This window comes from Brachionichthys hirsutus, chromosome 3, assembly GCF_040956055.1.
Source record: "Brachionichthys hirsutus isolate HB-005 chromosome 3, CSIRO-AGI_Bhir_v1, whole genome shotgun sequence".
Taxonomy (NCBI): Eukaryota; Metazoa; Chordata; class Actinopteri; order Lophiiformes; family Brachionichthyidae; genus Brachionichthys; species Brachionichthys hirsutus.
The window spans coordinates 10,766,745-10,781,625 of NC_090899.1; the positions used below are offsets into that span (position 1 = coordinate 10,766,745).

The following is a 14,881-nucleotide window of genomic DNA, read 5'->3' on the forward strand; positions in this document are numbered from 1 at the left end:
TGCATGGCGAATCAATATATGTACTGTCAGCATATTTAAGTCAAACTGCACCAGCACTTTGAGTTAATAAGAACAAATGACCAACACATTTGCTAATTATGCGGCACTTTGCTGTAGATTTTGTTCCGATAATTAAAATAGGTGGTCTTGTTTAATCTGTCAATACTTGTAATGGTGCCACTATCTTTTTTCCAGCTTAAAGTGAATAAAGTGCACTTTTATTGCTAAGTATCATGTTTTCAACCAAAGTCATCACTTTCAGAGGAAAAATGCTTTTAGTGAAAACCTTTTTCTTTCGCCTACCTTCCAACAGGAAATGGCCCCAAAGCACAAAATGGGCTACAGCTGTCGCATAGCATCAGTGGTGTTTCTCCTTTTGGGCTGCATTGCAGCCCTTGTTGCTGTTGCAGTCATCCAGGACAAATGGAGTTCAAAAGAGTACAGCTTAGAGGTGAGCAAATACAGATACAAATGCCACTTGTGGGAAATGCTATGTGGTTGCACATCTGCATCCTCTCATAGTTCCAAACAGCCCACAAAACTCAAACAGAGAAACACACAAACTCTGTCTCAGCCTGACGAGGAACCGTGATGTTAGATGCTACCCAGATGTTGGAGCCGGGGGTGTTACAGCCTCATGAAGCAGGCTTTGTAAGGAGATGCTGGGGTCAGGTCAGCTTGACATTTGTCTTTTCTCTCATTTCAGTACGGTATAGTAATAGATGCAGGTTCATCTCGCTCCACTCTGCATGTATACGAGTGGCCAGGGGAGAAGGAGAATGAAACAGGAGTGGTGACTGAGCTAATGAACTGCAAAGCTGGTGAGTCATTGCATCTAAAACAAGAAGAACACATTGTAGCTGTTGCATCTGGTAGTGCGTCTTTTAATGGAACTTAATTACCGTAAGTAATTTGAAAAATCATAAAAATGAAAGAAAAATCCACGGAGTTCTGTAAAATGAAGTGCGGGATCTTTGGGATTTTAGCTTTGAATTTCCCCCACAGGTGGAGGCATCTCCGACATGAGAGTTGACCCACAGAAAGATGCAGATTTGTGGAAAGGATTCCAAGTCTGCATGGATAAAGTCATCAAAATGATTCCTGCTGTAAAACACAAAACCACACCACTGTTTCTGGGAGCGACTGCTGGAATGAGACTGCTGCAGTAAGAGAGGGCTCACATACCAGTCATTTTGTGAAAGGGAGGACCAGAATATCACACACAACATAGTTTTCACCAAAGTCACCCGGAAACACGACCAATGAAATATGTTTGGGCTGTTAGCTGCAGCAAAACTCAGAGCTCAGATGGTTATAGTTGTGCTAAGAAGTACAAATACGGGTTCTTTATGACTGTTATATGAGATTGTAACTGGAGCTTCAATGTTTAGGAGCAGTGACATAATTACTCAAACCACATTTTGCAGGGGCCTGCTGATAGTTCAGCTGCAATCACGTTTACTATGAGTAGTTAAATTATTGACACTGACAATCCTGCTGATTTTCCAAACCATTTTAGACCACTAAAGGGAATCAATACTTTCAATCAAAATTTTAATTCTGTAGTTTTTATTTCTCTATTGTAATTTGAACTTTTAGACCAGACCATTGGTGACTGCCGCTCCATAAATACATGGATATTGCGTTGATATATTAAAAACATTATGTATCATTTAGAAAAGTATTGATCATTACTAATTAATGAGCAGTCCGAGAAGGCAACATTTCAGACAAAGGGTAACGTTTTTGGTTTCTTGATCCATTTTCTCATTATTTTTTTTCCAATCTCATCATTTTTACATTTAGTTTGTACCTCTGGTAGCTTTATTGTTATCCAGCTTTTTAATCATGCTAAATAATTTTTACATTGCAAAAACTATCCTTCCCCAACACTGCTGACATTTAAGCCATAATGCCGTTCATGCTGCTGGTTCTAAGTCTAAATGAATCTGTCACTCTGCAGCACTGTGGATGCTACTTATACCTCTTAATCAAGACATTTCAATGTAGGGAAAAGACAAAAGGTCCAACACTGCAAATTTTATTACTTTTATTTTGTTTTGCGTGGTTTTGTTGCCATATTTTTGACTTGTGAATTCATCCTTATTTTAATGCTAACACGGCAAGAGATTTTTAAAATGGACATTTTCTCACATCTGTACAGCAAAGAAATGTGAACAAGGAGGTGATTAGCATAGTTTAATTTATCTTAGCATTAAGAAGCAAGTCTCCTGGTCCAAAGGCACAATTACAATACATAACAGGTCAATTCATTTTCTTATTATCATTTACAAATAAGATCCAAACATTTCGGCCAGCAAGCTTTAAATTGCTCGAGCTGGAAAGCTGATTGTTTAGGATTTTATTAACTTCGAATAGAGCCAGGCTAATTGTTGCTGCTCTCTCTTCCTCTCAGTCTTAATGTTAAGGTTAACTAACTGTCTTGTCTCAAATTACTTCATCCATAGTGAACAAATTTTTTATAATAATAATAAAACTTTTTATTTAAATGACATAGGCGCCATTCTTCACTGCTGTGCAGTGCGTTTTGCTTTCAGAGAGATCTGTAATTCTGTCTGTTTCTCTTTTCCCCGAAGGGAGCTGGATGAACAGAGGTCCACTGGAATCATGGCAAGTCTCTCTGAATATCTGCGCTCTGTGCCTTTTGACTTCCAAAACGCCTCCATCATTAGCGGCCAGGAAGAGGGGCTTTATGGGTGGGTCACTGTCAACTACCTCATGGGAAACTTCTTCGAGGTAAGACGCTGTTTATCTCGTCTATGTAGGTCAAAGTGTGCCGATCCATTTACACAATAAAAAAAGGAATGCAAATTCTCAAATACACTACACTAACATGTTCCATTATGTTTGCAGAAGAACCTGTGGAATACGTATGTCCGTCCAGAGGGGGCAGAGACCGTTGGGTCCATGGACCTCGGTGGTGCATCAACCCAGATCGCCTTTGCAGTCCAGGATAATCTCATTGGTCCTGACTACTTGCATATCAAACTGTATGGCTATCCCTACAATGTCTACACGCACAGTTTCCTCTGCTATGGCAGAAATGAGGTTGAGAAGATGATTCTTGACAAAGTAGTTCAGGTATGTGGCTTTTGTGTGTCTTTTAAGCTTGCCTGTGAGAAGCCTCTGTTCTGAAGGCCTGCTGGGTCTTAAAGATCCTGGCGCTGTGCCCTTTATGAGTCCTCATGTTTGATTTTTAAATGTGTGGTGCAAATGGTAATGTGTGCTTTGTCTGCATACATTTGCAGGCTCAAAATACATTAATGCACATAGCCTGAGTTTCTAATAGGCAAAGGAGACAAGTCAGAATGCATTAAGTTATTAAGAATATTGATCCAGTCAGGAATTGTGTCACGTGAGTTTGTATTATTGCTGGTAACTAAACTGCACATGCATTGAATAATGCTACACTGTGAGTGTTAATTTAAAGTCTGCATTTGAATATATGATTGAAATGGTTGAAGTAAGTTGTGGTTTACGTATATAGTATATGTACTTAGCAGTACTGCCCAGATTTTTCTTCATCCTAAAATATCTCTCCTTGTCCTTTCCTCTTCATCCTTTGTTCCATCTCCTGACATTTTGTTCTTCCACCTACCATTTCAGGAAGCAAATGACCCTTCCTACATAATTAATTCCTGCTTCCCAGAAGGATTTAATACCACCATGAGAGCATCATCCATTTATGACACAGAGTGCACAAAGAAACCCAAAGGCTACAATCCAGATGAAGAATTCTTCATTGTGGGAGACGGCGGCTCAGACAAGTGTCGGAACATTGTGATGTCCGTATTCGATTTCAAGACTTGCTCCTCATCTCAGTGTTCCTTCAATGGGGTCGAACAGCCACCCGTAAACGGAGATTATATGGTAACATACTTTTCAACTGAAACATGCATGAATTCGGATAAAAACTAGAAATGCACTCGGGGAGCACAGACCTACGCCGAGCAGCTCATTCCCCTCCTACTTGGCTTTACACAATCCACATGGTGATCTGGATCATCACCAAAAGGTCTAAATTGTTCTTGTTATCCACACTTGATGTACGTTTGTAAAAGATTTTCGAAACCATAAATGGGGTATTCAATGATAAAATGAAATATTTTTTACTGACTCAATTCTGGATCTGACCCGGATGAAATTCGGTGGTGAGATAGAAATCCCCATCCTGTGTCGAATTCCAAACATGGGTCAATAATTAACTGAGATATTAAGGAACACATTTTGAAACTCCATTGACTGCAATGCAAATTTTGAAGTGATGCAGAATCCAGGATCTGTTGCGGATCATCACCAAAATATAATCATCCGTTTCTGGTAACATTTCCAACATTTCCTGGAAATTTGATCCAGATCCGTCCAGAACGTTTTGAGTCATCCTGTTAAAAGACGTACGGACAGACACAAACGCCGGCGATTACATAACCTCCGCCTCGCCTCGGCATCGGTGGTAACCCCCCCCCCCCCCCCCATCTTACTCTTTGTTTCTACTGTTCTTGCCAGGCATATGCAGGGTTCTTCTACATTGCTACGGCACTGCTGCTGAACGGCACATCTGATCTCGATCAGTTCAACGCTTCAGTCACAAAATTCTGCACCACTCATTGGACAGTGGTAAGTTCTTACGGTTGGCACAGAGCTATAGGATTAAGAGGAGGACAATAACAGTGAGGAGGGGCTGACAAGGAAGAAATGTAGCAATACATATCATTAATAAAACACAATGTAGGGATACATGCATTCAACTCGCATTATGATTTTAAAAAGGTGTATCTTCTTCTTTCAGGGACCCGAAGTTTCAGACTCTCACATTATTTTTCTATCTTGTTTTCATGTCTCCTGAATTTTAACTTAAACATTGTGTTTTTGTTAACATTACGTTTTATTCATTTGTGTCATTCCTAAGAATCTCAGGCTGTAATCTGATAATCCTTCCACTGTATTTCAGCTGAAGGTGGAAAAGAGTTGGGTCGCTGACAGACACCTCAAGGCTTACTGTTTTGCAGCTCACTATATCTTCACTTTGATGACAAAGGGATACAAGTTTGACAAGGAGACCTGGAAAAACATTAACTTCTCAAAAGAGGTTGGTTAGAATATTTTCCCTTTAGCTGTCCTGTATAAAGCTCTGTGAACAATACTATTTATTTAATGTTTGTGTTCATATGCTCTTTCAAATGATGCTCATCGCATATACAGGAAAACATAATGAAGGCAATCATTGATATGCATCATTGGGAGTTTGATGAGTCTCTGTGATCGTCAACATTTGCAGATATACAGCAGCATTTACCAGACACAACCCATTACAGATGGGAGAGTGACATACAATCATCTGTACTCAAAAACCTGAAGCCGGCGAGAAAGGCAGGCAATGTATGACTCCGGGGTGCCCTGAGGACACGGGGCGTCTCTCACAATGGGACTCCCTCAACAGAAGGGAAGTCCTTGTCTGCGGCTCGGCCTATCAATCATGAGTCATAAAGTCAGATAGAAAGTCCCACATTACAGCTGCAGCTTCAAAATGCCACAGTGGTTCCCCCAAGTCTTCATCACAGGAATGCTTCACAGCAGCTGATGAAGAAGCCAACCTCACCAACAAGGGAGGCAGTGTGCTCCGTGTGCCGTTTGGTGCGCTTTGGTGGTGCTTTGAGATAAAACCCATTTATAGAGCTATAGAGCTAGTCATCTTCGTAATGACTCCTGTTTTTTGCTCCAGAGCTGTAATGAGGTGACATCATAACATAGCACATTTCCTGTGCTCAAATCCTCCAGACATTTGCTGTGAGAACATATCTTGCTACTAAATTATGACAAAATGCTAACGGGAATCGCTTCTTTTCTCTTTTCTTCAACCCCTCAGGTTAAGACATCAAGCATAGGTTGGAGTTTGGGCTACATGCTGACTATGTCCAACATGATCCCATCTGAAGTGAAAAGAATCTCCCCCATGACAGACTCAGTCTTTGCTGGCCTTATATTCCTATTTTCAGCGCTAACTATTGTAACCGTCGTCTTTGTTTTCATCATCCTCATTCGGACCTGCTACTGAGAGAGCAGACCTGACACCAAGGGAATGATCTCCCGCTGCACGGCTTGGGAGGCGCCTAAATCATGACAGAAGCTCTACAGTAGCATGTTGCAAGACACTTGAATTGAAAATGTCTTTAAGAGCTTTTTAGAGATTCTTCCTTCTTGTATTCTGCTTAATTGTCCGAGCCTCTCACTGGCCATATTGAGACACTTCTAGGGGAAACTCACATAGACTCAATTATTGGAATCTTTTCGCATTTGCAGATCGGTGGGAATATACTGGTAAATGTAAGTGTGGATCATGTAATATTAAAAGGTGATTCTGTGTGTGCATTCTCCCTGTGAACCCCACACACCAATTTTCCAACAAGAAATATTCACGCAACATGCTGTTGTTGTTGATAATGATATTATTAATATTATTGATAATACGGTTGCACTGGATGAAGCGTTTTATACCAGTACACAACCATATTTCACATTTACTAAATAAAGTATTGAATGTGCAATGTGCCTTTGTGTCAAAAGAAATTTTGATTTGAATACAATAATCTTTTTTTTTCTGACTTTCATTCAGCAGCCGACTGGCCGCGGAGAAATATTTAGTTCCAGGTTCCATTCCATTCCTGGGAAGGTTTTCATTATCCATGAATAGCGGAGTACAAAAATATGGTGCTGATGATAAAGCCTGTCACCACTGACAGGGAATGGATTGCCAGTTGTCATTGCTATTTAAACCTAGTATTGCTAATATATTATGACAAATATCTGCATGTGTCAGTAAGTAGTTTCAGAGGATAGATTCACTTAAATCGTCTTAGAAACACATGAATAGATTTAAACCAAGGCAGCGCGTCCATTAGATGTTTTCTTTTGATGAGAGAATTAATCCGTATCGCACACACCCAAAGAGAACAAGCAAAACTTTCAGTCATTATTACGGGTATTATTTTACTGTCCTGGTTATGGTGCCGTTAAATTTCTTTTCTCAAGATGAGGGCATTCCATAATATCCAATGCTCTTCACGGAGATAGACAACATCCATCCTGACAGAAAACAGCATGAAATAAAAATGTGAGTGACTGTTTGATATGTTTTATTAAATGGAAGGAACGATGCATGATTCTCATGTAATGCACTTGATTACTGCTTCCTTTTTGATGTGTCTTTCTGAGTTTACCTGTGTTGTAACTGTGTGTTTTGTGACTTTAAGGTGTTGAAATGCTCAAGCATTTAACACTTACATCATTGTAGCTTCTTCTACAAATCACACTAATTAACAAAGAAAATAATAAAGCACATCTGCACCTGATCAAATCTAAACGTCTCCCTCTCTCTGTCGTGAAAAACTGTCCACAGCCTTTCCTCTGAGGTCACGTCCTGTTTCATATTTTGCATTACAGTGCCCTCTAGTGGCACTGGATCATACGTGCAGATGAGACACATGGGCGATTGAATCAGACTTTTTATTGAAAGATGTATCTAAAAAGAAAAGAAAAAGATAGAGACATTTTCAACTACAGCAATATCCACTGGATCTACACACACTCTCAGAATCACAATTTGAAAGACATGGGAGGCATGTGACAAAGCAAATAAAAAAATAGGATCATCAAAGTTATTTCTGTTGCATCTTCTTTTACACACCTGTACAAAAAAAAGATCTCATAAATATTCATTTGTTTTCACTTTCTCTTTTCTTTCAATAATTTACTGTCTCATAGAGGTTGTATCTGCTTGGTTTTGGTTGAGCCATGCTCGATTTCCATATGTCCTTCAGGTCCTCTTGCTCTATTTGTTTCCTTTCCTTGGTGGACTGTGAGGTCCTACTGAAAGGGCTTCAAGGCTGTGACCTCAGTTGAAGTGCAAGACAGTTAAACTAAAGCCCACAGAGCCTTTTATTTTCTCTTGATTTCCACCATTTTAGTTGTAAACGCAGTTGTGTCTTATTGGGCTGTAGCCTGAAATGTGTCCGTGCTTCCACTTGAAAAGACACACAAGACTTGCAGGACATTCTCAACTTAGTCATGGATTCATGATAAAATGTAACTTTTTATTTCAGGTTGAAATGGTGACCGTCTTTAACTGTCTTTCTGTATGTGCACTTCTTCCACATCCACCCAAAACAAAAACAACTTATATCCTCAATAATGAAAAGTCCTTAGCAGCTCACACATAATGACGTTTCAAAAAACAAGGCAAAATAAAAAAAATGCAACCCTTTTAGAAAATACATTAGCTGAAATCATTCCATACAGAAAATGCCCTTTGTTCCTACGGAGATCACCGACCTGCTTACATTTTAAATGGCTTGTGTTTGGCAAGACAGCAGCGCGAAGCAGTTTGTTCAAACTATGCACTTCTAAATAAATAACATTTGGAACACTGTCCGGTTGTCATAATGAGCTCCAGCATTTCAGTGTCTGCGTTTATAATTTGGACTTGGTGAATGTGGCTTATGGGTGCTGCTGAGTGGAAACACATGTTGAACGCGCACAGACCAATATTCCACAGGACATTCTGCTTCTCAGCTCTTTACCACGTCGTACTGTAACAACGTTCCCCCAGTAATGTTCCCACCTCCTCTTGTTTCTTCCCACTGGTCGCTCCCACAGATGTTACAGTGGCACAGCAGATCATCACCACGTATGACCAATCTCAGAGCACACTCTTCTGATTGAGGCAGCCGTGTTAAGAATTACTAAATGTTCTCAGTCGCTGTCATTGAACAACATCGTGGCAAATAAAGTAAACAGCATCAGATGTGAAGAAAATCAACAAATCGTAACATAAGGAACATCTTTTTCCTATACCTAGTTTCTTCATCTTTGGTATAAAATATGCCACCTATGTGGGCTGCTTTCATTCAACGTTTAAGAAAAACTCAAAACCTGTCAACAGTATGACTAAAACTATTGCTTTTTGCACATTTAAAAATCCTAGCAGGTTTTTTTTAGGCATTTTGTTTAAATCAGAAATGTTCCTCTTTTTTTTCCATTTAGCAGTAAGACAAGCAAAGCAGGCAAAGTAAAAACGTTTTGGGATGGTAAAAAGATCAAGAAAAAAACAACAAATGTGATGCAGAAACAAAAAACATTTACCCATGACTAACCTTAACTGCATTATACAGAAAGCAGTGGATTGACCCTTTTCAGAAGTCACTTTACATTTTTTCCTACCTACCTGCTGCACTGCACCACACAATGTGTCATCATTTCATCATCATCATCCCACAAATGCAAACTAATCATTTAATCATCCTGTACACATAGCTTTGTAGAATTCCTCTAAAGAAATCTTTTTTTGTTGATAATCCAAAATAATGGATCAATCTATTTCCAAAGGTTGAGAAAATTAAGGCAATAAAGATTTCTGAAAACATCAACATTCTAGAAAACTACTCAAATAATAAAAATAATGAAAATAACATAGCTTAATATCAAAGGAAGACAATCTCTTTTTTTTCCTCTAGACTTTGCTTCCTTCATTTTGTTTTTTTTTTTTATAAAAAAAAGTCTGAAATTCTACCTGCACATTCAAATGTTCTTTTTTCTGTACAGCTTGTTGGTTGAATTTAGATTTCAGTCTGTTTGCTCTTTTTCCTTTGGAGGCAAAGGTCCATTCTCACAGTGAGAAATGATAAACTCAACTTTGCCAACTCATTGTCCACAAGTTCAGAAAACTACCAGCTCTTTTTTCCTCTGTTGTTCTCAAACAGGGAGGAAATAAATCTTGTTTTTTAATCATCATTTTCTCATTTATTTGGTGCCTGTGCACATTGGAAGAATTCGCCACCTGATGTTGCCCATGTCAATTTCTTTTTGTCCCAGTCTCATTTTGATTCTCTCGGTGTCTCCGGTGCCTTAGTGCAGTCTTTCTAAAGGCAATACAGCGACGACTCCCACCAATCTCGTTATCTATAAAGGAGGCAAAAAATAAGGCAGTGAGAAAATGATGTCTGAGCAAACTGCTGACAATGATGCTGTTTTAGAAGTCGACAAAACTATGAATAAACATAATTTATTACTGCCGCCGAGGTAATTAAATACGATTTCTTTGTATTGTATTCAAATGTATTCAGATTAAAATAATTTGCAAATCATGTTTGTGTTTTTATTGGCACTTCACATTTAGCTGGTTAGCTTAGCATGACTAGTGGAAGAGGACGTCAGCAGTAATTCCCTAAAGCCAAAGCTTGATTTATGTACTCATATATTCCGTTGCGTGACGCCTAGCCAGACAATCACTATCCCGTTCCCTCTATTGCCCTGAGACTGAGAACTGACACAGGCGTATCTGTGTTTCCAGATTTCTTGTGCATATGTGAAAGAAAATTATTTCAACTAAACATACAAATCCTCAACTGAATTTATGTTTTGAATAAAATAATTATTTTCATGGACAGACATCTATTTAAAACACTCACTTAGACTGCTGGTAAGAGTAGACTGTGGAATGATCTCCTGTATTCTCCAGGGGTAAAGGCTGCTGCCCGCTGGCATCCTGTGAGGAAGGGGCAGCTGACTGTGGAGATGGGTCTGTCACCACACCCTGAAAACAGAGACACAGTATAAAAATAAAATACAATAAAAAGCAGGACAGTCTCAGTTTAACCTCTGAACCCCAGAAAAGAGAGCATTACTAAGGATTGTGTTATACAAAGTACTGAAAAAAACGTTACTAATTACATCCATGTAGGTTTAGTAGCACTAAACACAACCATTGGTAGTATTTACAACATCATTATGAAGGTATATTTCAGTTCAGGGTACCTTTTTAAATTACAGCCTTGTTTTCACAATGCAAATCAATATCCAAGCCAAGTCAGCACCATAAATCTACTGCAGGCTTCTAAATAAAGTACACAACAGGAGTAACCACAAAATAGGATCTATGAACAGCTACTTGTTCTCTTACTTCCACTGTAATGGCAGAGGCAGGCACTGCAGTGTACTGGGGAATGTAGGTTCCTTGCATAGGAGCAGCAGCTCCAGCAGGCATGTACTGCAGAGACAACACAGGCAGTGTCATCATAAGTGAACACAAATACACTTTCCTCAATGTCTGGTTGAAGGTAGTGTCTGACATTTCATGTTAAAGTATATTGCATAATAGTTTGGTCCCCTAGTCACTGTATTTTATGTGTGTTGCTCTGGCGACCCCCGACGGGACAAGCCGGAGGAAGAAGAAATATTATAAGTACAGTAATACAAAAAGTCATCGAATCATGTTATGGGATTTTTTTAGCGGTTAGAGTTGATTCAAAGATCAATGTGTGCTGCAGGGTCGGCAGGTGGTGTAGTGGTTAGTGCCTCCATAATCACCCACTTACGAACAAGCTAACGTAACTTCTTGTTATGGTTTCAGATGCAACTAGAGATCAAGCGACGTCAAATGAGACACTTTCCGTGACCCCGGTCAGCGTTTTGTGACTTTGTTTGTTTTGACCTACATTTTTTACCAAAATACCTAAATGTAATTAGAAAGCATAGAATTGGGATATTATTATTATTTATTATATATATTATTATTATTTAATGTATATATAATAAATAAATAATTCTAATACATATAATATATTAGTATTACTTATTATATACATATATATATGAGCATTTTCAGATAATTGATAGATGAATGGGTGTGTGATGCAGATGGGGCGTGTTCATTAAATTAGGTTGTATACACTAAAGAATTGTGATGCACACACACACACATGGATGTAGGTAGAAGCTGAGACTCACTGTGCCTGTGGTGCCCAGAGACATGTGATTCATCTGCTGGGTGAGAGGAGTCATTACACCAGAGGGGTGAAGAGACAAACCGGGCTCTATGGCCGAGGCCGGGGTGATCACAGCCCCCTGAGGAGGAAAGGAAGCACACACGGCAGGCTGGGTTATAGACAGGATGGTACATCCCGGCATAGAGCATCACATAACAGGAAACACTATGCAGTTTGGTAGCAGGAGTATGAAGGGATGGTGGAGAATGAAGTTAGATAAATGTTCAGATGAAAGATGGAGTGACATGAAATCTGGACTAGGTCGGAACAGAGGGTGGTGACAGGCTTTGACATTAAACCATAACTTACCTCAAAATAAGTTATTGGGGCTACTTGGTCTGTGAGTGGGGCGTGAGGGATGAAGGGGGTGGCACTGTCACAAGGGTAGCCTTGAATATTTACTTCCTTACCAAGAGTTTGAGTATTTATCTTGTCTCTCTGAATGCTAAATATGAGGCATTTTTAATTTATTTAGCTCAACCTAAATTTTAGAAGCAAGATGGTCACTAGTCTAAATTATTACAATGTAATATAATAATAAACGTGAGCGCTTTAGTGGCACTGAGGCAGAGTTCCTGTCCTATTGAATCACAATTTTTTTCAGACTGATAATAACAGAAAGACTTTTGATCTAAAGGTTCAGCAAGAAAGTAAACTGCAGAATTTCCATTGTAATATAGGTACCGGTAAATGAAAGACTTTCTTATGGTTTATGGATCAATATTCATTTTGTGCTACAAAGTTACATAAGATTACAGTTACCGGTAATAAGAATATGCTAACAGAACAAAGCAGCACTACGAGTTGTACGAGTTCAACTAGATAGACTGTGCACTGACTACACAGCCAGTCAGCCAGAACGCCCTTCTTTATGCAGTTGAAAGGATTTTCTTGTAAAGCTCCTCAATGTGATGACTTTTATGCTTCCTAACACCTTGATATGCTGAACTCTACTTCTGTGGCGGCTCCTCACACTGTGTGCTGAGATCCTTGGCAACATAAACATGGTGGTGAACATGGTTCACTTGTGACACACACAGACATGCACATTTCACACTCCCACTTCACCCAGCCTCACAGCACGTTTCCATTCAAAGGGAACGCTAAATAAAGCAAAACCAGTTCACAGCAGTACAAATGTCAAAGCTGCTGTCTGTGTGTGCGTCTGCATAAAGACGCCACACATGAGCCAGTGTGTGCTGATTATGGTATGTGACTGCTTTGCTTGTCCTCGTGTAAACAATGAATGAGAAATGACAGCTATCCTTTCCCTGAGCTCAGGAGAGTGAAAATACACTTCCACTTTGAACCCAGTCTTTCTTTCCCTCACTCCCTCCTCATTTCCTCTCCACCCATTCTCCCGCTGTCATTTTTCCTGTAGAGAAGTGCAGGTGACTAGCAGAATGCTGCAGGCTCCTTGTGGCATTAAAAGGCACACAAAAAGTGATAATGACATGCGTTAATGGAGAAAGCCCCTAACCGCTACTGGTGTGACCTGCACACAAGGGGGATGTGAGGCAGTATTGTTTGTTCTTTGTCATCCAATGTTTCTGCCGCATTGAATTTTAAGCCATAACATCGAGCACCATGCGTGTTTTACGCCTGAACATTCTGACAAGAACACATGTCAGACAAACTAATGAAGTATTGTGTCGTATCCGGAGGCTCAGGCATGCAGTGTTTCCGTGTTTCCCTCTGGCAGATGTTCTACCCCCATTGTCTTCTCAAATACGTTTAACATGACAATTCATCTCAGGAAGATCTGAAGTCTCAATTATTTGGATGCACCAAAACCACCCACCACCCACCGTATTTCTGGCAAGAAGGACTATTTACCCAGAGATTTGCAGAGGCTTGCTCGTGTGCACCAACCTAATTGTGTCAGCAAATGCACACCATTAATCAAAGTTGCCAATCATTAGCACTGGTTCAGCAGAGAGACAGGCTTCCCTACCATAGGAACAGAATTAAGCCGCTCTGTCTCTCCCCGTCTCAATCCCCTCTGCATCTTAATTTGCCAAGCTCTACAGTATCCTGGAAATACAAAGACTAGCCTTCACCTTTGTTGTCTAACAGGGAGTTTGACTATATAGAGACAGGCTTGGGAAAAGCTACGCACATGCTTTTGCAGCAGTTGTTTTCTTCTCTTTGTTCTAGATTTATTAGTTGCAATACCTTCATTCCTCTCCTCTTCTGCACCTGCCTCCTTCTGCTGTCCTCTCTGTTTCAAATATAGACAGTTACCTTTTGATTCTTTGTCTCAAACCCCTTTTTCAGTCTATTTTTTATCCTGCCATCCTCTCCCAAGTCTTATAAAGTTAAATCAAGTTTCCTACTGAGTAAATAGATGGGATATTTGTTTGAAACTACATTCAATGAAGGAAATTATAATTTCTCACATTTTTCTCAGATATGACACGAGAATGTTTGAAGTTCTGCTGCATGCATGGTCTATTTGATGCACATCCCTAGTGTTTTCTATGTCCATAGTATATGCTGTCTTAACCTCCTATGACACACTGAGCTCCTCCCTCTCCATCTGGTGAGTCACATTTTTTAAATGTTTGTCAGTAATCCATCTCTCGTCCCCATAGTTATGTGCTCTCTTTCCCTCTTTGTCCCTCTTTGTGTCTCAGCCTGCAGGTCCTTCTGTCTGTGGCGCTGCAGAACCTGGACCCGTGCCTGTCAAATCAGATATCCTTTTTGCTATCCTTAGCATACGTCTTTAGTCAGTAGTTTGCTCAGCATCTTATATGTTGTACATCAATGGATGTAGTGTAAATACATTATGTTTTCGACTGCTCCTGCTCTCTGTCTCTCTATTACGCTCCCTAAAATTGAAATAAATTGAATTACAGTGTATATGCTGTACAGCAGGACATTTCAAGGTTGCACATGTAAACTGTAGATTTTGACAAGGCACCAATTTATAAACATTTGCACAAATCTCGGTGCAAAAGACAACATAACTTCAATAAAAGTTTATCTTTCTCCTGATATTTTCATTGGGATGTCTGGTGATTTTTCTGTCTCTTGTCTTA

General features: G+C 39.6%; 2 protein-coding genes across 3 annotated transcripts in view; one reads left to right on the top strand and one right to left on the bottom strand.

The window, feature by feature from the left end:
* Positions 1 to 316: 316 nt before the first annotated feature.
* Positions 317 to 6,076, top strand: entpd3 (ectonucleoside triphosphate diphosphohydrolase 3). Its single transcript, XM_068755096.1, has 9 exons — positions 317 to 451; positions 707 to 821; positions 1,006 to 1,165; positions 2,598 to 2,757; positions 2,875 to 3,102; positions 3,628 to 3,891; positions 4,528 to 4,638; positions 4,973 to 5,110; positions 5,888 to 6,076. Exons 1-9 carry the CDS (start codon positions 317 to 319, stop codon positions 6,074 to 6,076), a joined length of 1,500 nt encoding a protein of 499 aa, XP_068611197.1.
* A 4,404-nt stretch (positions 6,077 to 10,480) lies between these two features.
* LOC137910715 (RNA-binding motif, single-stranded-interacting protein 3-like) overlaps positions 10,481 to 14,881 on the bottom strand; it is a 93,418-nt gene continuing 89,017 nt past the window's right edge. For both annotated transcript variants that reach the window (XM_068755108.1, XM_068755117.1), the window contains exons 11-13: positions 11,803 to 11,919; positions 10,976 to 11,062; positions 10,481 to 10,609 (exon numbers count right to left, since the gene is read on the bottom strand). In XM_068755108.1, the coding sequence (XP_068611209.1) occupies positions 10,481 to 10,609; positions 10,976 to 11,062; positions 11,803 to 11,919 (333 nt within the window). The remainder of the gene's footprint in view (positions 10,610 to 10,975; positions 11,063 to 11,802; positions 11,920 to 14,881) is intronic.